This window comes from Mustela nigripes, chromosome 4 (genome assembly GCF_022355385.1).
Source record: "Mustela nigripes isolate SB6536 chromosome 4, MUSNIG.SB6536, whole genome shotgun sequence".
In the NCBI taxonomy this organism is placed as follows: Eukaryota; Metazoa; Chordata; class Mammalia; order Carnivora; family Mustelidae; genus Mustela; species Mustela nigripes.
In genome coordinates, this window is record NC_081560.1 from 151,363,747 (window position 1) to 151,388,281 (window position 24,535).

The 24,535-nt window shown below is 35.8% G+C and overlaps 1 protein-coding gene across 11 annotated transcripts in view; it reads left to right on the top strand.

The window, feature by feature from the left end:
* Positions 1 to 24,535, top strand: part of MAPK8 (mitogen-activated protein kinase 8) — a 99,483-nt gene that overhangs the window by 46,705 nt on the left and 28,243 nt on the right. For 8 of the 11 annotated variants that reach the window (XM_059397975.1, XM_059397978.1, XM_059397977.1 and 5 more), the window contains 2 exons: positions 14,455 to 14,625; positions 18,540 to 18,669. In XM_059397975.1, coding sequence (XP_059253958.1) covers positions 14,504 to 14,625; positions 18,540 to 18,669 — 252 coding nt within the window. In that variant the 5' untranslated portion in view covers positions 14,455 to 14,503. Of the gene's footprint in view, positions 1 to 10,629; positions 10,724 to 14,454; positions 14,626 to 18,539; positions 18,670 to 24,535 lie in introns of all 11 variants that reach the window. The other 3 variants (XM_059397974.1, XM_059397976.1, XM_059397979.1) reach the window with 1 other exon arrangement.

Genomic DNA, 24,535 nt, shown 5'->3' on the forward strand with positions numbered 1-24,535 from the left:
TTCCACATCCCCTGGAGAAAGTCTAATTGACTCATTAAGTCAGTCGTCATCTCCCCTAAGTCTAATCAGCCCATGGCCAGGAGAACATATAGCAGAAACAATGGCTTCAGAGCCCGCCCCTCTCATAATTAAGGGGGTGCAGTGAGTTGTGGGCTGAGTAAATTTCTGAGAATTAATCAGTTTCAGAAGATCAGTCTGACATCAGAGTGAAGAATTGAGGGCAGGGGACTAGAGGCCTTTATAGGACAATACGGTGATCGAGGCAATAAATAATGTTGGTCAGAGTTAGAGTGGTGAATTAGAGAATGAGTTTGTGATAGATTAAAAATAGGATCTGCAGAATTGTATGGTAAATTGGATATGGGAGGAGAGAGAATCAAGGATAATGTCTGTTTCTTGCTTGAATAACTGAGTTCATGATGATAGTACCCAGAGCTGGAAAGAACATAGAAGAAGGTTCAGTGGGGATTGGAAGAGATGAAATGAATTCTTCATTTTTACACATTTTTACATTTTACATTTGACTCATGCAGAGTTTGAGGTAGCTTTGAGACATTTAAATGGAGATGCCTAATAGACCATTGAATGTATGCATCTAGGGCAGAGGAAAAAGCTCAAGAGTAGATAAATGTTCAAAAGCTAGTTTTAAGTGGTAACTGAAGTCATGAGAGTGGTAAGATGGCCCTGGAAGAGATAACAAGAGAAGAGAGCCAGGAGAGCCCTGGAGACAGTCCTGTTTGAGGGCTGGCAGGTAGGGAAAAGGAGCCTGCAGAGGAAGACGAAGAAAGAATGGAAGGTGAGAAAAATCAGAACATGCAATACTTTTGGGAACTCAGGGAAGGAGAATGTGGTGAACAGGGCCAGATTCTGCTGATCAGTGATAAGAAGTACAGTTCTATTGGCTTTCAGAGCAAGGCATCTGTTGAGCACCTTGGCAAATGAGTTTAACAGACGTGAGAATGGAAGCAGAGGATTGAGGACTCTGTGAGGGGTAAAGAAGTCGGAATAACATTAGAATTTGAGAGGAAGGAGAGAGAGGGGCCTATGGCTAGAGATTGCTGTTGATAGTGAAATAGGGTTTTTAAGTGTGTATATGTTTTTTGTTTTTTGTTTTTTGTTTTTGATAGCAGGGCCTTAGTCATTTTTGAGTGCTAGGAGAAAGAGTGATGATTATTTGAGCAACAGGAGAGTTATCCAGAGCACTGTTACAGTATAATAGTAAAGCAAAAATAAATATATGGATATTGGTTTGGCAAGAGAAACTAAAGTATTTCCTGACTTTGGTTTTCTCTAGGAAGGGATTGCCTTTATCTCCTAAGTAAGGTAGGGTTGAGATTTAAGACACTGGGTGACTATTTGAGATAGATTCAGTTGAGCCTTGAACAATGCAGGGGTAGGGGCACCAGGCCTTGCACAGTGGAAAATCTGCATCTAACTTTTGATTTCCCCAAACTTCACTACTTATAGTCCTCTGTTCATTATAACCCTTACTGATAATATAGTTGATTAACTATATCATATATATATGACTATATCATATATAACTATATCATATATATCATTATATATGTATTATATACTGTATACTTACAGTAAAGTAAGCTAGAGAAAAGAAAATGTTACCTAGAAAATCATAAGGAAGAGAAAATATATTTATAGTAGTGTATTGTATTTATTGAAAAAAAGTTCATGTATGCAATGACCTGCACAGTTCAAATCCTGTGCCATTCCTTGGTCAACTGTATTGTAGAAATTAGGGAAGATAGCTGACTAGGGTAATCTAGGGTTTTCTAGATTCAAGAGCAGGCCCGGGTTTGGGAACTTGTAAGTGGCTCTTCAGAGGATTCAAGAGATAGTGGAGCATGAAGGGTGATTGTAAGGATTTGAGGAGTAATTTTCACTTTTTTGTAACATGTTTACTGCCAATTTATGATGTGTGTTATGTGTGATTTTTGTCTTCCTATATACTAACATTTAAAAATAAAACTTTGATTAGCTTCTTTATAAAAATTTATTAACCAGGTTCTGGCTTTCTGAAATGGAATACACTGGTCATTTATTTAATTTCTTAATGCCTCAGGAGTATCATAATTATTGATTATTCAGGGTTATAGTCCTGCTGGGGCTTTTTGATCCTAAGATCACTTATTCTTGTACTTAGTGAGTCTAGCATACTTTGCTTTTCTAGGCTTTCTTCCTGTGTGCGTTTTGTTGCATCATATCATTAGACATTATTATTCAAGGATCTTTTTCCTTCAGAGTACTTCATTGTTTTATAATAAGGTTAAAATTGTTAGCATCCCCTTTAAGAACAAGTAAATACAGTAAGTTGGTTAGCACTGTTGTCTTTCATGAATCAAAAAATCCAAACCAAGAAAAAGCCATTTTATCACTTCTGCCATTTAACATGTGGGACACCCATGTTATGTTTAAATTGCCTTCTCAGTGATTTCATGAGCTTTTTCCATATCTAGGTTATTGAATTATAACAGCAAGTCATAAATCTTCTTGGGAAGTGTGAGGGGAGGAGGATTAGAGGAGAAATATTTAGTATCTGCTATAAATTTATGCAGGAAAAAAAATCTGTGTTTTTAGTCTTTAGCTTTTGTTGCTGTTATTGTGTTGGTAGTGAAAAAAGAGATTTTTGTGGTACAAGGTATAGGTCTTACTCAGTGAAGAGCAACCTGAAGATGAGTTAGAGGATAAAATTAAAGGTATTTTTGAGTGATTGATTATAGGTTTGTAACTAGACAATTAAACCTTTTTATTAATCTTATAAATCTTCAGCATAGATTTGTTATATCTGGTTATCACAGTTATATGGAAAAGCTGTTTTTCTTCTCCATCTTGCTGAGCTTTCAGATTTTGAAACGAAGTGTGATTTACTCTGAAATTCAGTGATTATTTTTTTTCTCCTGGGAGCAGCATATTTAATTACAGAAAGTTCTTTGTAATGGAATCACTTTCTTCCAACACCTACCAAGCACTTTTTTTCAAAATTCTGATCATAATTACACTGCTGGCAAGATAAACTAGTGGTAATTATATGTGGAATTAACTAATATGAATAAAATTCCCTGTAAAATGCATCTGGGACACTTCTCATTTGCTATTCCTAATTTGTGGTTTTAGGAAGTGTCTCTTGTGGTGGTTAAATGTGATCAACATTTTCTTCTCTTGTGAGCCTGAGAATCTTATTACTAGAAGACTTGGCAAAAGTTATAATTAGAAAATGTCAGGCATTTGAATCTTTCTCAAGGAATGAGTTCTTTTGTATGATCAGTTTTTCCAATAGCAGAAGAGTTAACCAAGGTATCATAGTGTGCAAAAATGCCTTAAAGCTATAGGTATTCTTTCTTGCCTAAGAACTCAAAAAAATGTTATAGGAATCTACAAGTATACATTTTTCTTTGCTTTAAAATGGAAGTATCTTTTGAGTACCTTGAGATATAGTATATTTTTACAAATTAGGTTACTTTTTTTTTTAAGGTTTTTATTTATTTGCCAGAGAGAGAGAAAGCAAGCACAGGCAGAGGGAGAAGCAGGCTCCCCACTGAGCAGTGAGCCTGATGCAGGAATCGATCCCAGGATCCTGGGATCATGACCTGAGCTGAATGCAGACACTTAACCATGAGACCTGAATGCAGACACCTGAACCATGCAGGCGTCCCTAGGTTACTTATTTTTATTAAATCGAATGTCACTGAGAAAATTCCCATTGCGTTTTAACCTCTAACATTAACAATCTAGATATAATTGAGCAGCCCAGAGCTAGCTTTCTAATATTGATTTTTGCCATTTTCAGGACAAAGTAATTTTAGAATCTTGGATACCAGCTAAGAAAAACGTGAATGGTAATGGAATATACATATTGGGTTGTTACTGTTGTTTCAAAAGTAGTCAGAAGCATGCCACTTTACTGCTGAGGACACTGCTATAAAGTCCCGAGATCTTTAATAAATAATTTGAATGTCTGAAGGCTTAGAAACTAGTTCTGAAGCTTAGGGATTTCATGTGGCTGCTGCTATTTTAATTAAAGGCATCCACCTCAAAATACAGAAATTGTGAAGGGACACTGGTGTTAGCATTATTTTGTGGTTGTGATATAATAAACCTACTCAGGTAAGCTTAATTAAAAGATAAATCTATTTTATGCTGTGAAGTGTGTAAACCTGGCGATTCACAGACCTGTACCCCTGGGGATAAAAATACATTATATGTTTATTAAAATAAAAATAAATTTAAAAAAAAGATAAATCTATTTTATAAATAGGACCTTACTTCCTCCAATCCCTTTGTGGTGGGGATTGAATTCTCCTAGAAAAGAGGGCATACTAGATATGATTGCTGCATAGTAGAAAGAATTGGTAGTGGCCCAGGCACAAGGTTATCTTTTGGCTGGAATACTTTCTTTCTGCACTCAGTGGATAACTAAAGGAGCATACTAATTATTCTAATGCTTAAAGGATTTGCCCTCTACCTTTTTTTTTTTTACAGAGGATCTGTGGGAATAGATTCTAACCTCCTCTTTGTAAGTGAGTAGTGCACAAAAGGAAGGAGAATAAGGAAGAGTCTTCAAATTTAGAGGGGCATTATTTCAGCCCTCATATAGGCTCATTTAGTTTCTTACTTTCATAAAGTCAGAATCTGGTGAATTAATTCTTATAAGATTCTGACCTCTTCCTAGAAGCTGCATTATTTTAATGCTTCTGGTAGTGACATTTCATCTTACATGAGTTTAACTATAAATATCCAGCCATGCCTGTCTTAATGGACAGATAAAATGAAAGAAGTGACAGGAATCTGCTTGTGCCCTTTTCATATAGGAATCTGCTGTTCTGTTTTAATTAGTTCCTGTGTTTCCCATTGGGTAACATTTCATATTTAGTGTGGCCTTGAGAAGTTATTGTATATGATGATTTAAATAATTTTTAGGGTTGATTTTGACTGTGCAAGTTTTATGGATTATGTAGATTTGACTCTTATACACTGGAGTTAGAGTCTAAAGTCAGTATATAAAGCCAAAGTCAGAACCACTCTTGAAAGTTCACTAATTCATAAAAGACAATACAAAATTCTTTTGTGTACACACACACATTCCTGAAAATTAACTTTTATGAACACTTAAATTGGAAAAATCACTAAGCTAGAGTGTAAAATATACTCTAGGAGAAAGAAAAGTATAGTAGTGTCTGTATGTTCACACCATTCAGCTTTAGAGATGGTGGACAGGTAGAGAATTCTGTTTCTTCTTTGTTGGTTTTACTTCATTCTGTTTTAATAATAAGCTTCTTAAGTCTTAATATTTACTAATAGCTTATTTGTTGCAAGGATTATAGGAGCTTGTTGAGTTTCATTTTTCTGCAGGGTAACTTCTTAAGTTAGTTGGCTAAATTCTAAGCTTAGCCATTAAATATATTTGTGATGCAACCTGAGTTATTTTCTGTTGTAAGGCCTTTTGGTGTGGCTGCATTGAACTCACTCTTTTCCCCTAAATAATTTTAATATAACTGTTTTATTTAACTTGTTTGTCTCCACATTCAGGCTTAACAGACCAGCCATTTTATAGGTGGGCCAACCTGATAGTGGTGGAGTTTTTTTTTTTTTTTTTTTAATATTTTATTTATTTATTTGACAGAGAGAGATCACAGGTGGGTAGAGAGGCTGGCAGAGAGAGAGAGAGAGAGAGAGAGAATGAGGGAAGCAGGTTCCCTGCTGAGCAGAGAGCCCGATGTGGGACTTGATCCGAGGACCCCGAGACCATGACCTGAGCGGAAGGCAGCGGCTTAACCCACTGAGTCACCCAGGTGCCCCTAGTGGTGGAGTTTTGTTCCTTGTGTAGACATCACAGAAATAAACCTTGAGTCATAAAAAACTAATTCAATCTTTTTCTCTCCTTCTAATGAAGGAAAACACTGATGAAAATAGAACAATTTATTACGTAATTTGTGACTTTAAAAAGATTCATATTCTTGGCGAACTTCTTTAAGCAGTTAGTATTAAATTATAACCGTTACAAATCTGAAGATGTAGAGAACAGTCCTTACCCTTAAAAAGATCACAGGCTGGGGATGCCTGGGTGGCTCAGTCGGTTAAGTGTCTGACTCTTGGTTGCAGCTCACGTCATGATCTCAGGGTTGTTGGATTGAGCCCTGCCTCAAATCCTTGTGGGCTGTGAGATCAGCATGGAGTCTGCTTGGGATTTCTTTCTCTCCCCCTCTCCTTGCATTCTCTCTCTCTCTCTCTAATAAATAAAGTCTTAGAGAGGGAGAGAGATTGCTGTCTGGTAGTAAAATCTGCATATTTAAATATACAGAGTAGTTTGAATGAGAAATTAGGTTCGTGCTGGTTGTAGTAGAAAAAGCTTCATGAGTATCATACTTAAGCTAGTCTTGGGTAGATAGAATTGGGATAGAAAAAAAAAACTGAAAATATTTCACAAAAAGGAAAGGGAAATGAGGAAATTTTAGGTGCATGAGAGTTTTGGAGGATGATAATTTAGCCATGTTGACATTGAGTTTAGTATTTTTGCTAGAGAACTAATAAGAGGTGAAATTTGAAGACTAGAGCTGAACCTCAACATTTCCACAACATTTGATTGTATGTTAGCCTTTTTGAGACTCAGTTTAGTCATCTGTTGAATCGAATAATAATGCTTATCTTTTCTCTTATTGCTGTGAGCTCCCTAACCAGTCACATCTAAATTCTACAACTATAGTTCCTTTGTTTTTAATCCAAGAGGAGACCTTCCTGAATAGGGGCCATGAGAGTCATCAGTGACCAATAACATTTATTCCTCACACTCTTTGCCGTTACAGTATCATCATGGAGGGAACAGGAGAACAAATGCATCCTCTGTAATGTCACTAGTATCCCTCATGTCCTTGTCTTGGAAGTTGATCCTTCCATCTTGGTCTTTTTTTTTTTTTTTTTAAGATTTTATTTATTTATTCGACAGACAGAGATCACAAGTAGGCGGAGAGAGAGAGAGAGGAGGAGGCAGGCTTCCCACTGAGCAGAGAGCCCGATGTGGGGCTCGATCCCAGGATCCCTGGGATCATGACCTGAGCCAAAGGCAGAGGCCCTAACCCACTGAGCCACCCAGGCGCCCCTCCATCTCAGTCTTGATGGTATTTTCTGATGGCACAGCTATAGCAGTATCTCCATCTGTATGGCCATGCATATGTTCTGAATCCCATTCCTTTCTGCCTTTTCAGAGAGATGGTGCTATCTGAAACTTCATTTTTCTTTTTCATTCCCCTATTCTCACCCTCTCTATATTGGATTCTTACTATAGTAGGTAAATCTTTGTGTTGTATGTGCTATGCTATACTATGATATGTATTATATATAATTATTCTCCCATGACCATTTACTTTCCTCTATCAGTTTCCTCTCTCTTTTTTTAATTTTTTTAAAGATTTTATTTATTTATTTGACAGAGAGAGATCACAAGTAGGCAGGGGTAGGCAGAGAAAGAAGGGGAAGCAGGCTCCCCGCTGAGCAGAGAGCCCGATGAGAGGGGCTCGATCCCAGGACCCTGGGATCATGACCTGAGCCGAAGGCAGAGGCTTTAACCCACTGAGCCACCCAGGCGCCCCCAGTTTCTTCTCTTTTTTGCTAAATGTCTCTTAAGAAATACTGATACCACTTAACCTGTTTCTAAAATCATATCCTACCTATACTTCAGCTCATTCCCATCTAGCTTCTATGAACCCCATTAATCTACTCGTGGTTTCTTTGATATTTCTGCAGCATTCACTGCTATTGACCACTGTTCTTTCAAACACCTCCTTTGGCTTCTCCAGTGTGTTCTCTCATTTTCTGTGTCTAGCTATCTCTTCTCTGACTTCTTTGTTGGCTTATCTTTTTTTTTTTTTAACATTTTATTTATTTATTTGATGGACAGAGATCACAAGTAGGCAGAGAGGCAGGCAGAGAGAGAGGAGGAAACAGGCTCCCCCACTGAGCAGAGAGCCCGATGCGGGACTCGATTCCAGGACCCCGAGATCAGGACCTGAGCTGAAGGCAGAGGCTTTAACCCACTGAGCCACCTGGGGTCCCCTGTTGGCTTATCTTTTTTTAATTGCTCATTAAATGTGACTGCTCACAAAGCTGAATCTTGGGTCTTTCTCCCTTCCTCCTTCACTCTTCTTGAGTAACATCATTCTCATTGGTTCAACAACTCTTAAGTTTGTATCTTTTACCCACATTCCCCTCTGAGGTCCAGTCCTGTATCTGGCTATAGATACTTGATAATGTACATCTGGGTGTCCTAGAGATATCTCAGACTCAACGTATTTATAACTGTTCCTCTCCCTTCAAACCCTTTTTCACCACCAAGAACTTTTTTTAAAATTTTGGACTCAATATAGTGTGTTGGTGAAGGACTCAAATCTTCACTCTACCCCTTACTAATTCTGTAACCATAAGCAATTAACCTTTCTAAGACTTAATTTCATCATGGGAAAGATAGAAAAAGAGCAATTCCTATCTTAACATAAGGAAACATCACACAAAATCAGTACTTGGGATTTATGCTGCCAGCCAAGTAGTAGTAACAAGAACTGAATTTACCCTTTAGCCATAAATAACTGGAAAACCTTCATAGGCCTTTGTGAGGATTAAAGAAAATTTATGAGGCACTTTAAATAAGAAAGACCTGGCATAAAGTAAAACGTATATGTGTTTGTATTTATTTTGTTATATGGATATAACAAATTGTGGGAAGAAGCTAAAATGATGAGTAAATTTTAGTATTAAAAAGTTTTCCAGCCAACACTTAAGCTTTCATTTTAAGAAACTAGAAGAGAATAGCAATCCCAAAACAAACAAAAAGAAGGAAATAAAGACAAGAGCAGGAACCAGAGAAACAGAAAAGTGCAAAACAATAGAGAAAGTCAAAAATAAAATCTAACTTTTTAAAATGCTCAAAAATAGTGCTAAAGTTCTAGCCAGACTGATCAGGAAAAAAAAGAAAAAAGGAAGAAAAGACAGGTTACAGTATAGGGTTGAAAGAGGATACATGATTACGGATCCTATAGACATTATATTGGGCAACTTATATGTTTTTCCTTGAAAAACACAAAACTGCTAAACCCTATTTAAGAAGAAATAGATAACCGGAATAGTCCTATGTATATATATGTATATATAAAATTTTGGTTTGCAGTGAAGGCCTTACCTCAAAAAGACACTTATCCTAGATGTCTTCATGGAGACATTTTATCAAACACTTAAGATGAAGTAATATCACATCTATACAAAGTCTGCAGAAAATAAAGGAGGGAACACTTTCCAACTCATTTTATGAGGTTAGCATTATGCTACAGTGAAAGAAAACTGCAGACCAGCATTCCCCATAAAAATAAATGGAAAAGCCTTCGCCAGAATTTTAGCCAAATGAATCAGTAATATAAGAAGGATACTTTTGACCAAGTGGGATTCATTACAGGAATGCAAGGGTGGTTCAACATTTAAAATCAGGGTACTTCATATGAACCAACTAAGAAAAAAAAATTATATGATTGTCTCAGTAGATTCAGAAAAATCATTTGACAAAATTCATTGCTTATTAATACAAAAAACTAGTATTAAAAAACTTATTAATACAAAAAAAATGTTAGTGAAATAGGACTTAAAGGGAACTTTCTCATCTTGTCAATGGCCATTTAGTAAATGTTTATTAAACGTTGTTCAACAGTGTTTAACAGAAGATTGTTAAAGGCCATTTAGTAAAATCCTGTCATTTATATACTTAGTGGTGAAAGACTAAATGGCTTTCCCCTCAGATCAGGAACCAAGGGAATGATGTTTGCTCTTACCACTTCTATTCAGGATTGTATGGAAATGGTAGTTAGTACAGTTGGGCAAGAAAAGTAATGCAGAGGCATCCAAATTGCAAGTGAAGAAATGAAACTGATTGTATATGTGGAAAATCTTCAAAGAATCCACAAAAAAAGGCTACTAAAACTAATAAATGAGCTTAATACAAAGTTATTATACAAAAAGCTTTTCTTTTATGTACTAACAATGAACAATTGAAAATTTAAAAATAAGTTAACATTAAAACATTTACAGTAGTACCCAGAATATTAATACTAAGGAGAAATTGAACAAAATTTTGCAAGGCCTATATATTGGAAACTGTGAAGGGTTACATATTATGTGATTTCACTTACATAACGTTATTTAAATGAAAAAAAATTGTAGTGGTAGAAGCATCCTATTTGCCAGGGGTAGGGGTTGGCAAGAGTGTGTAATTATATAAAGGGCTAGCACAAAGGATTTTCTTTGATGAGATGAAACACTTCTGTATTCTGATTGTTATTACACTAATAGATGTATGTGATAAATTTACATACAAAGTACATGTAAAAACTGGTAAAATCTGAATAAAGTCTGTAGTTTGTTTAATAGTGTTGTACCAGTGTCGGGTTTTCTCTTTGTAATAGTATGTACCAATGTCAACTTTCTCATTTTGATAATTTGCTGTGGTTATGTCAGATGCTCTTATTTGAGTAAAGCTGGGTGAAGATAGCCAGGATCTTTGTACTATTTTTGTAATTTCTGTGTGGTTCTAAAATTATTTCAAAGTAAAATGTTTTTTTTTTTAAAAAAAAAAAAAAGGACACTTAAGAAAATGGAAATGGAAAGGCAGGCCACAGACTGAGAAAAATACTTGTACAATATCTGATAAAGGATGTATCTCCAGAATATATAAGTAAGTATTAAAGCAATTCTATTTTAAATGGGCAAAAGTGTTAATTAGCTACTTCACCAAAAAAAAAGATGTTGCATATAAGCCTGTGAAAAAATGCTCAACACCATTAATCATTAGGAAACATAAATGTAAACTACAGTGGAATTCCACTGTATACCACTAGCATACTTAAAGTTAAATGGCAATCATAAGAATATGGAGCAGGTAGGGGTGCCTGGGTGCCTCAGTGGGTTAAGCCGCTGCCTTCGGCTCAGGTCATGATCTCAGGGTCCTGGGATCGAGCCCCGCATCGGGCTCCATGCTCCGCAGGAAGCCTGCTTCCCTCTCTCTCTCTCTCTCTCTCTCTCTCTCTGCCTGCCTCTCTGCCTACTTGTGATCTCTGTCTGTCAAATAAATAAATAAAATCTTTAAAAAAAAAAAAAAAAAGAATGTGGAGCCGGTAAAAACTCTTATTTTGCTGCTGGAAATGAGGAATGGTATGGCCACTTTTGAAAACTGTTTGGCAGTTCCTTATAAAAGTTGAACATAGGACTCAGAAGTCCACCCCTAAATATTTACCCAAGATGAATGGCCAAAAAAAAAAAAAAAAAGTGTGAATGTTTCTACTAGTATTGTTTGTAAACCTCCAGACTGGCAACAGTCCATATGTCCCAGTGGTATATCCACGTGATGAAATACCATTTGGTAGTAAAAAGAGAAGCAGCACAGGTGAATAGTAAATGCATTAGGGCAGGGGCACCTGGCTGGCTCTTTCGGTGGAGTATGGAACTCCTGATCTTGGGTTTGTGAGTTTGAGCCCCATGTTGGATGTAGAGATAACTTTAAAACATAAAATCTTAAAAAAAAAAAAAAAAAGTCACGTTAAAGAGCCAGACACACAAATTACATAATGCTGTGTGATTTAACTTATATGAAGATTTAGGAAAGATACAACTAAGCAGTTCATCGGTTGCCAGAGTTTTGTGGGAAATAGAGGGCAGGGATTGACTCACACAGGGAACATTTTCTAGTAATGGAAATTAATCTATATCATGGTTTGGGTTGTGGTTATAGGATTGTATACATTCATCAAACCTTGCATGTGCTGTTTCTTCTGCCTAGAAAGCTCCCTTTTCTCCATGCCTGGTTAACTCATATTCAGTGTTCAGATCTTGCTCAAACATCACAGAATCAAGAGAATTTTTTCCTGAGCCCAGACTAGTATAGTTTTGCTTTTGTTAGCATCCTGTCCTTTCCCTTCATACTCTCTTTGGAGCCATATTGATACACAGGCAGATACTAAGCAACATAAGGTCTATTTGTCTTAACTGCAAGCTCCATTAAGGGATAGACAGTTGCTGATTACTGTTGTGTTTATTGTACCCAGCATAGAATTTGACTCAGGTATTAAATATTTCAACTGAGAGCACAAGTGAATAGTTTCCTATTTCTTGTTTGTGGGAATGGCAGCTGTGGCATTTGTGGAGGGTACCACTGACTGGCCTACCTACTTAACCTGGGGTACTCTACTGTGCCTGTTCCTGGGGAGTTGTATTATCTGTCATTGCTCAGCTGCTGCCACATCTTAGTCTAGACTTCTGTTTATGTACCATGGGTACTCCTGCTCCTAGCCCATTCTGTTCTGGGAAGAGAGAGAAGCCTTTCCTTGCTATTATGGAGGTTCTGTGCTCTGCCTCTGACCATATGTGCACATTACTAAAGACCATTATTACTGTCTCCGGGCCCTGGGCAGAGTTTCCAGGATCAATATGTAGAATATTTGATGAGGGGCCTTACACCCAACATTTCCCTCTCTTCCCAAGTCTTTTCACTTTTCGTTCTCCCTCTTTCCCTACAGTGGTAGACAGGAGGGAATTCAGGTTACATTAGGAAATTGTTCTGGGTACCCAATACCTGTATTTGATCATCCTATGAGCATATCTAAATGTTTAAATCATTACCAAACATTTTCTGTAAGCTTCTGGTCTTTCCTCTTAGGCACAATTAATGACATTTGTCATTTCAGCACTTCTCTCTGGAGTGTTACATAACTAGTTTAGTTATTGATTTTTGGAAATAGTTCTCTGGCCCCTCTTCAATGTGTCCAAATCATTTATCTGACTTCTTAATTGCTTTCAATTTACTTACCTTCTCTTTTAAAGCTTACACTGTTTGGACTTTTTTGTTTAGTTTCATCACATCTGAGAATCCTCATTAATTTTAATTTTATCTCTTATCTGGATTAGTACAATATCCAAATTAGTACAGTAGTTTACTAGTTTTTCCTCTTCCAGCTTTTGTTCCCCTCCTCTTGCAATATAATCTCCTAGCAACAGCTAGGATGCTGGTCAAGGTACTCTCACTCTTCACTTCCCAGTGCCTTCCGTCCTACTCTTAAGAATTCAACTGTGTTAAAATCCAGTTCATGAGCTTCTGTGTAATCTGGCCTTAGGGCCCAATATAGTGTCTGGCACAGGTTAGGCATTTAGTATTTGTTAAATTGATTCTTTGCATTGTAAGTCTTATCAGGATTTTGTTTTTGTTAGCATTGTCTTAAAACCATACAAATACACACAACACACAAACACAGTAATACTTTAGACCTAATTGGTTTATTATCGGATATGCGGAGCATTTTGGAATAGAGCACTTTCATCTAATGAGAATGGATAATCAGTTTGTAAATAAATGCAACTCAAATAGGTGGAAAAAGACTTCCTTGGCTTGTAGTTGGGCATGTGGTAAAGAGCTGTGGTCAGAACTTAGGTCATGCTTTTGAGGCCCCACACAATTCAAAACAGTATTATTTTATTTCACATCCTAATATACTAAATGCTTTTCTCTATATATTTTTCATATATTTTCTTATTTTTAACTTTATTTTATATCTTCTTATTTTATCTTATATTTTCTACCCTTCTTCTTATCCTTTCAACCATTATAACCTCACATCTGCACGACACTTAATTGTTGGAAGTCAGGGGGTCTGTTATGGTGACAGCACTATGCTGCTCTGTATTTGTTACGTAGGGATCATACATGCTAACCAGCTTACTAGCCTGCAGTTGGTTGTTTCTTCCATGTCACACTAAATGAGATTGTGAATTATTTTTTAATTAAGGTTTATCAGTTTCTCACAAAAATTAAGGTTTCCATATTTTATAATAAATACATAAAAAGGACTGGTTTTAAATGTTAAGCTATGGAAGTGACCTTAAAAGTATGTTTAGTTTAATTATTTGGTTTTTTCATTTTACAGCTTTCCAATAAATTAAGACACATATGCATATTAATACTAGTGACCTATAGTAGAGAAGCTGTTAACCCTTATAAACATTTTGTTGTAACTATTAGTCATCTCCTTAAGTATAACAGAGGCTAACCAAGCTCTGTGGTATTTTTTTCTAATTGTGGTTTGGTTTTTTTTTAACCATTATTTTTCTGTGTGTGTTTATGTGTGTGTATGTTTATGTTATGTTAGTCACCATAAAGTACATCGATTTTGATGTAGTGTTCCATGATTCATTGTTTGCATATAATACCTAGTGCTCCTTGCCCTCCTTAATACCAATCACCAGGCGAACCGATCCTCCCACTCCCCTCCCCTCTAAAACCTTCAGTTTGTTTTAATAAAGCAGCTCTTTTAATATGGTATAGCAATCTGTGTTACTATCAGTGAAGAGGGTAAGGACTTGAATTTTAAGATTAAGTAAATTCGTTTTGTTAACATCACATTTTGTTCCATTTTGCAGCTTCTCGGTGAATATTTGGATGAAGCCATTAAATTAATTGTTTGCCATCATGAGCAGAAGCAAGCGTGACAGCAATTTTTATAGTGTAGAGATTGGAGATTCTACATTTACAGTCTTGAAACGATATCAGAATTTAAAACCTATAGGCTCAGGAGCTCAAGGAATAGTATGGTAAGTTTTTACTTCCAAAAATTAGGCAAAGAATCACTAACTGCCATCTTTTCTTATATATACTTTGGTAAATATTTAACTTGCCTCAAGAAATTAAAATAAAACTATGAAGTTTAAATTAAAGCTGTAACATGGCAAACTTTTTTATTCTTGGGTTGGTGGTCTTTATTATTCATTAAGTGCAACTTTATAAATCAGCACTGCCATCTTTTAAGTATAAAGTATGATTAAATACTTGGTCAAAAGCCATGTAAAGACAAATACCCATATCAGGAAACAAGAAGTGGCATGCTTGTCAATTCCATATATACATCTATTCCCATAGCTAGTTGTTTAATAAGAAGCTTCACTTAATCCTCACTTTCATACTATAATGGAACTCTGGAATTTCAAAAATCTTATTTTGCACTGGGGAATGAAGTGAATTAATATCATCTCATTGTATGTGTTTCAAAACTCATATGTATCTTTAAAATTGATTTATTGGCTAATTTCTATGAAAGGCCTAGGGTTTATAGATCAACATGATTTTTTTTTTTTTTTTTTTTTTAGATTTATTTGCTTTAGAGAAAGAGCACACATGGGGGTGGGGAGCAAGGGGGCGCAGAGGGTTAGAATCTCAGGCTCACTTACAGATGAGCACAAGCCCAATGCAGCCTGATTTCATGACCCTGAGATCATGACCTGAGCTTACAAAGTCGGACACTCAACTAACTAAGCCACCCAGGTGCCCCAACATAATTCTTTATAAAATGAAGGGTAGAACACTTTTTGGGACAGTTCTGCTAATGATTTTAGGTCACTAAGTTAGCATAATAAGCTAATGATTGGGGGAATTCTAAGCCTCACTCCAACGTAATTGTATATTACTCTTTTTGAACCAGATACATTTCAGAGTATAAAAAAAGTCAGAAGTGTTTATGACCCTGCAGGTCTCCCAGGTTCTAGAAAAACTCTTGCACATGTACATAAAGAGACATACATAGGGTTGTTTTTTGCAACACCATTTATAATAGCAAAAATTTGTAACAGCAGCAAGTCTATCCATGAGAATAAAAAATTGTGATATCGTCATATAGTGAAATACTATACAACATTTAAAATGAACTAGGTTTCAACAGGGACAATCTCAGAAATGAACTGTTGACTTTAAAAGGAAAATGCCGAATATATGCGCATTATTGTACCATTTATATACAGTTTTAAAATCTGCGAAATAGGACCATAAATTTATGGATGCCTGCATAGGTAGGAAAGTACAAAAATCATTAATAAATACCAAAGTCAGAATAATGCTTACCTCTGAAAATAGAGATAAGGGAGGGGACTTTACCTGTGATAATATATTACTTTTTAAAAAATTCAGCCCTTGGGGCGCCGGGGTGGCTCAGTCAGTTAAGTTCCAATTCTTGATCTCATTCCAGGTCTTGATCTCAGGGTCCTGAGTTTGAGTCCCATGTTGGGCTCCATGCTGGGTATAGAGCCTACTTTAAAAAAAAAAAAAAGGAATTATGGTAAAATACTAAAATCTAACAGATTTCTCTAATGGGAACAGTAGCATTTATTCTCTTTCTTTACTCTTGAAGTAATTTATAATACCAGAAATTTCAGAATTTGGGTAATTTTATAAAGTATTATTGGCTGGTTGATTTTCATTTTAACCAACCACATTTATCAAACCACAAATTAAATTTAAAGAAAATAGTGTGCTACAGTCAATACAGGAAGGATTCTGAAAACCAGCTCATGGTTCAGATTCTAGCTTTATGATGTATTTGTGACTCATAGCAAATTAACACTTCTAATCCAGTTTTCTCACCAAATTACATGGTAGTTGTAAGGAAGGTAGTAGTGTTTATAAGCTTCTTAATAGTGTTTAAAATGTTTTTTGTTGGGTCCCTGGGTGGCTCAGTTGGTTAGCCTCTGCCTTCAGCTCAGATTGTGATCTTCGATCCTATTGGGCTCCCTGCTCAGTGGAGAGTCTGCTTCACCCTCTCCCTCTGCCCCGCCCCATGCTCGTGCACATACACACACACGCACATGCTCTCTCTCAAATAAATTTTAAAAAAAAATTAAAATATGCTTTCTGGGGGCACTTGAGTGGCACAATGCTTAAGTATCTGACTCTGTTTCAGCTCAGGTTGTGATCTCCAGGTCATAAATTTGAGCCCCACATGGGGTCCCACACTCTATGTGGAGTCAGCTTAAATTTCTCTTTCCCTCTGCCCCTTCCCACTGTGTGCTTTCCCTCTCTCTCTCTCTTTCTCACTCTCTCTCTAAAATAACTAAATCTTTAAAAAAAATTTTTTTTAAACTCACTCTGTTACCATCAGAATCAATTGAAGAACTTGAATTTTTTTTAAAGGTATTATTTTGGGCCCATTGATAGATAGTAAGATTCATAGGGGCCTGGTTGAGATCTCTAGTTTGTGCACATTTAAGTATCAACAATTAGAAATCTAACTCTAAATCTAAATACAAAGTAGTGCAGCCTACTCAGATACTTTAGAGTTTGAAATATTACTTTGATTTAACAGAATAAAATTTTAATAGGAATGAATTTAAAGCTTACAAATAAAACATACTTGATCTGAAACAGTCAAAACTTCTATTTTTTTATGACCCCTAATGTTTGTTTGTTTTTAAATTGGAGAGAACATATCTATAAATATGACATTTTCTAACTTAAGGTTATAATATTTATGTCTGTTTTGCTATATGTGTCTGTTTTGTGTATGCCATGTGTGTATGTATGTGTGTATATATACACACACACACTATAGTTAAGGCATATATATTATGTGTAGATGTGTCCATTTATGCCAGAGAACCAATGTCTTAATATATATTTCTTCAGTACGTTTGATATAGTGAGATAGCTAGAGAACAAACTCAAGTTTTCAGTTAGATGAGAGAATAATTTTAATTAGCAGTGTGTAAACTTTCCAAATATCACATAAACAGAAGTCCTACAGTATTTTAGGTAGTCAAGTATGAAAAGTAATAACCTCATGTCTTCGTCTTTTGGTCTCAGCTTTGCTTTTAACTTTCTGATTAAACCTTGGGCAATGTAACCTCTAGGTGTGGTGAATTCAAATGATTTTTAAAGTCTCTTTCAATCATAATATTCTATAATTTTAAGATAGTTCTCCTTATTTGTGCTTTACTTTCTCTGCTCTGTCATTTGCAAAACATGCTTTTTAGTCACCATCACATGGTAGGAGATAGGAAGAGTAATGAGGATGGTGTTATGTCACAGAATTATAGGTTTTTCATTAACAGTTACAAAGCAGCTTCCAATGTCCTGAGATCTGGCATTTATATTTGTAAACTTGATTTTTTAATTCTTCCTTAATACAAATCTTAAGTGCTTTTTATGTTGTAAAATAACCTTTTAGATACCTTTATGTGTATTCTTTTCTCTTTCTGCATTCATTTTGTTGTGTCCATGGAAGATGTAAGTGATCTACTTATGTAGAATTCTTCAGCAAGTATTTGGGTAGAATTTTTGACCATATGTATTCTTTAATCCTGTCTTTCCTTGAGGTATGTACAGGATGAAGGATTCCCTTAGGCTTGAAGCTATCTATTGGACCTGAATACTCATTAAAAATTTGTGCATTGAGTGCCCATTGTATGCTAGGTTGACCTTGGAGGACACCCAGTGAACAAGCACTGTGTCTGTCTTCACAGTCCATTGAATATATTAGCATTTTAAGAAACAGTTAACAATGCTATACATTGTTGGAATATGCTGTAATAGGTATAGAAGAAACATGTTGAAAATCAAAGATTGGAAATTGATACAATTGCATTTTATCTTTGGAGAAAGTAAGGAATCTGCATGAATGTTTCATAAATTCAGTTTTACACATTTTAAAGGTTTTTTGTTGGTTTTGAATTTCTTGTTACAGTGCAGCTTATGATGCCATTCTTGAAAGAAATGTTGCAATCAAGAAGCTAAGCCGGCCATTTCAGAACCAGACTCATGCTAAACGGGCTTACAGAGAGCTAGTTCTTATGAAATGTGTTAATCACAAAAATGTAAGTGAACATTTTAGAAAATTTCATAAGTATAGATGAAATCAAGATTTGTTCATGAATACATAACAAAAACTTTAAAAAATATATTAGGTGCTTTAAATTCTTCTGGATTGAAACATTATTTAAAAGGGGTGTATATCTACGCTGTAAATTATATCACAAGAGGACAGCTTCTGAAATTTAGATTGTATAGTTTTCTGACATTTTATTTGCACAGGGGGTTTTAAAAGAAGTAGGTGTTTTAGAACTTTATTTAGGCTTGATCTCATTTTCTACTTTTTGTTTTCTGTCAGGCTGACATTTCAGAAAACTCCAGCCTTAGCACAGAGATGAAATTGCTCCCATTTTACTTTGACAGTGGAATTTTATTCAATAATATTAGATACAAAGTTCAAATCATTTCTCCCTACCCTACTCACACTTTTTAAAGTGATACTGATACTCACTGGTCACTTTAGGTTGAAGATAGTCTGTAATTTTATAAAGCAATTTAGCAGAAACTTCAAAAAATATTTAAATGAAATTAGGGAAATATCCTTAATTCCTTTTCCCTAATGATTATAATGACTTAAACATATAACTTTCATTTTGAGAAGACATAGTTACACTTTTTTAAACTTAATTAAGTATGCTTTTATGATTATTTTAATGGAGTCATCTCTCTCAGCTGAGAGGAAATAAACTAGGAGTATATACAAGGGAGAGTTTTATGAAGTACTAAACCAAAAGCATCTGACTGGAGACGTCTTGTAGTATTTGTCCAAAGGAGTTTGTAAAATAAAATAAGCTCAGTACTTTCTGATTGCAGATAACACAGTTTACAACATTTTGAAAGCTAACTGTGCAAGCCTGTATGTGCTGGAGTTACTAGATTAGTCACTGAAGGGGAAAATTCATGGAAGTTAAGGATGAGGCTTCTTATTTGGGATAACATATAGTGTTATTATGAAGACAAATACATAATGAAATATCATATATTATAAGGCAGTGGAAGTTGGTCAAATTGTGGTAGATGAAAAATAAGTGCTAAGATTTCAGGAGAGAGAAGATTGCATGAGCTTTCATGAAATGGGAAAGCTTTGAGAAAACATGGCTTTAGACTAATTCTTAAAATGGGGTAAAAATTGGCTTGTTGAAGGAAAATGGCCTCCCAGAGAGAAAGAACAGCATTTAAAAAGAGGTATAGATTAAAGTCAGTGATAGGGAACAAGTCGTGTTAGCCATTCTTGTTCTAGATGGGAGCCAGCCATGTTGCTTGTCAGGGTTTTTCTGGTGGCCTCCTGCCCTCAGATAGAGCTAGCTGCTCATGCCCCCTTGTAGTCTGTTTCATGGTGATGATGGTGGTGATATTGCTTAGTTTTGCATTGGGTACATGGCCAATGACTTCTATTTCTTGAGCTTCAGTGACTGCAAAAAAAAACTTGGTTCCATCAACTAGATGGAGGGCACAGAAAGCATGTTTCACATAGTTAACCCTTTGATGGGGGATGTCAGGGTCCACACAAGCAGTACCCTTGACACCTAGAAGAGTACTGATACAGAGTAGATGTTTAAAACATATTTGTTCAGAGAATGAATATAAAACTAAATATAGTTGACCCGTGAACAATGTGGGAGTTAGGAATGTCAACCCCCTGTGCAGTTGAAATCTGCATATAACTTTGACAACCCCAAACTTAACAACTGATAGCTTACTCTTGACTGGAAGCCTTACTGATAACATAAGTAGTTGATTAACACATATTTTGTATATTATATGTGTTCTTAAAGTAAGCTAGATGAAAAATGTTAACTAAAATCATAAGGAAAATTCTTGCACAGTACTGTACTATATTTACCCAAAAAAGTCCATGTATAAGTGAACCTACACAGTTTGAACCCATGTTGTTCAAGGGTCAGCAATACAGAGAAACCAGAAATAATAATGGAATTTTTATACTCCTAATGGATAGACGTTTTTGTAATGTTTTGCCTTTTCAACAGTTTCATGTTCCACACAGATAATCTCTTTGCTGGTCTAAACATCTCTGTTTTTTCCCACTTCTTTTTTTTTTAATTGTGGTAAAATAATATAAATATGATATATATATATAATGTATTATATATATAACAAAATTCACTATTCTTAGCCATGTTAAGCATATACTTCAGTGGTACTAGATACATTCAAATCGTTGTGCATTTCCTACTGTTTTCATAGATATTTTTGAGTTTGTCTTTCAACTTGGTCACATATCTCCAAACATACTTTGGTATGCCACCTAGCACACAGTACTTCCATGTCTGATTGAATTCTCCAAGATAACTAAGGCATGTTATCTCCTCTTAACCATGGACATTATAATCCTGTTTAGAAATCAGGTCACCATTTGATTCACATTGTCTTAGCAAGTTATTCTTTGTCACAGGCCTGCTAATACATCACATCTTTACTGTCTTTTACTAAGATTTTATTTTTAAATAAGCTCTACACCTGACTTGGGGCTTGAACTTATAACTTCAAAATCAGGAGTCACATGCTGTACTGACTGAGCAAGCCAGGTGCCCCCCATCTTTTACTTTTTGTCTTTTGGTTTTGGAAGTTAAGTATAGTACTTCCTATCCCTCCCTAGAATTTCACATGTGAAATCTGATTTCTTTTCCCAGACTGTTGGGGATTGCTTTTTCCTTTGTTCTGACTTTTCACTTGCTAGTTTCACATCCCAGTTTTGCTCAGGATGCCTTCATAATTGCTGGATTAGTTCATTAGTGACCCTTGGGTATACCACAAAAATGACATGTGTAACTATAAAAATTACCCATCACTCCCGAATTCTGCATCTTATTCACATGGATATTATGATGCCTTTTTGAGGTCTTCATATACTTATCTGGTCATGTTTCTGATCTACTGCTGCTATTCTTTGTTGTCATTGTCGTTTTATTCACAGAAGGAAGTACAGTTTGTCAGTGAATTTTTACCTGCTCCTAATAAGTGTTAATTCTCTCAAAGTACTTATATATCAACCACTTAATCAGTCCTTGACTTTTGTTTGACTGTCCAGTCGTTGATTGATATAATTTCCATTACTTTCCTTTTTGAAAAGTAAGACAGGTATCTTAATTTTTTATTTTATAATTGCTTTATTGAGATGCAATTCACATACTGTACAATTTATTCATTTAATATGTACAATTCAATGGTTTTTAGTATATTCACTGGTATATGTGACTTTCCATATTTCTGGAACATTTTCGTCACCTCTGAAAAACTCCATACTGTTTAGCTCTTATTTTCCTATCTCCCACCCCTCTTAGCTCTAAGCAACCACTAATCTCTTGTCTTTATATGCTCTTCATCTTTAACACTTCTCTTCTACTATAGGATTTCTCAGATATGAAGAGTTTTACTATTTCTCTGAGTCTCTAGATGTGCATTCCTCTATCTAGGAGTCTGGAATTAATTCATTTAGAGTAGCTGGATGCATTTTTATGATCACTTTCCCTATCTTAAACAAATTTGTTTGACCTTTTCTGATCTGGAAATTATTTTTCTGAGTTTATTCACTGACCAAATATTTGAATACCTTCTATAAGCAAAGCTTTATGCTTAGATGAATGACATAGATTCTGTCCCATGAAGTTGGCCTAGAAAAACTTTCCTATCCCTAATTGTCAACAAATGTTTTAAAAATGTGTGTCAGGTATCTCCCTATGGTGCCAGGGCTGAAAAAGTGAATAATTCTTTCTAACAAAGATCCTGGTGTGATAAGGATGAGGCTTGAAAATGAGACTACACAATACTGTGTTAAATGCCATGATAACATATAAGATATTGTGGGGACTAAGTAAAGAAAATATTCAGCAACCTGTCAAGGACTAGAGGTTGTCAGACTACATAATCAATTTTGAAGGTAACTGGATTCAGTAGGTAAATTTGACAAGGACAGGGAGGAGTATGTTTAAGGCATTGAAAATTTTTAAAGGTAACATTGTTTAAACTTATTTAGGATGGCTAAAGTATCAAGTTTAATAGAGAGTTTAACAGGAGATGAACTGGATTGATGTTCTGTCCTGGAAGGAAGACTTTGAATGTATTGCAAGGGAGTTTTGGATTTTTTTTTTTTTCTGGTATTAAGTTTTTGAAGAGGTCAGTAATATGATCTGGTTTGTTTTTTGTTTTTGTTTTGTTACCATATTGTAAGCAATACAATGGAAACCATTGTTTAAGGTTTCCTTAATGTTTAAGGAACCTTAATGTTAGAAGTAATTATAGTATGAACAATCTAGATGAGATGTTAAAATCCTCTATCTATATGGGAAGAAGAGGTTAAAGTTCAGCTGACAGGAGAATGGGATAGTATTCTTTTCAATATTTATTATGGTGCAAATATTAAAAAAGTAAAAAATCACTGTGAGCCTTCTCTTTTACTAAACCTTCTCTTATAAAAGAGGAGGCACTCTGGGAAAGTAAAGGTTTTGGATAGGAATGATAATGAGTTCAATTTTATGTTTTTGAGATTTTCATGTGAAGTGGCAATATATAGGCAATATATATTTGAGACTTACAAACTAAGCAAGGACTTTTTTTTTTTTAAGATTTTATTTATTTATTTGACAGACAGAGATCAGAAGTAGGCAGAGAGGCAGGAAAGAGAAAGAGAGAGGAAGCAGGCTCCCCACCAAGCAGAGAGCCGTATGCAGGGCTCGATCCCAGGACCCTGAGACCATGACCTGAGCCGAAAGCAGAGGCTTTAACCCACTGAGCCACCCAGGCGCCCCAGGACTTTTTTTTTTTTTAAGTTTTTTTTAATTATTATTTATTTATTTGACAGAGAGAAATCACAAGTAGATGGAGAGGCAGGCAGAGAGAGAGAGAGGGAAGCAGGCTTCCTGCTGAGCAGAGAGCCCGATGCGGGACTCGATCCCAGGACCCTGAGATCATGACCTGAGCCGAAGGCAGCGGCTTAACCCACTGAGCCACCCAGGCGCCCCTCTTTTTTTTTTTAATAAAGATTTTGATTTCTCTACCTGACAGAGATCACAAGTAGGCAGAGAAGCAGGCAGAGAGGGAGGAAGGGAAGCAGGCTCCCTGCCAAGCAGGGAGCCCTATGCGGGGCTCGGTCCCAGGACCCCGGGATCATGACCCGAGCCAAAGGCAGAGGCCTAACTCACTGAGCCACCCAGGTGCCCCTAAGCAAGAACTTTTAATGTATATTTGGAAATTATCCACATAGAGATGTTTAGGCAAAAACAAACAAACAACAAAAAAAAAAAACCAACAGCAACATATATTGCCTATGTAATATAGGTAATACAGTACAGGTAGAGGAAAGAAAAGGATTAGGAAGACAGAATGGTGGGAAAGAGGGCATGTCTCTGGATGAACCAGTGAATAGTTTGGGAATGAAGAAAACTGGGAATGTTCAGTACTATGAAAAACTGAGGGTGTTACAGGGAGGGTTGAGATTATATACAGGTATTAAATTAGATAAGAGCTGGTAGAAGATATTTAAAAATTTGCTTACAAATTTTATAGAGAATTGTATAATATAGATCCTTGATAATTGAGTATTCATAAATGGAATGGGTATGTGGAGCTCTTCTGTTGATAGTTTTGTGTGTGTGTTTTTTTAAGAGCATTTTTAGGTTCACGGCAAAATGAGAGGAAGGTGCAGAGATCTCCCATACACCCCCTGCCCCCACACATGCATAGCCTCCCTCATTATCTGTACCCCCCCACCAGACTGGTACTTTCATTATAATCACTCGATGCATCCTTATTATTCAGAGTCAGTAGTTTACATTAGGGTTCACTCTTGATGTTATACATTCTTTGGGTGTGGACCTATGTGTAATGACATAATATCTACTATTATAGTACCAT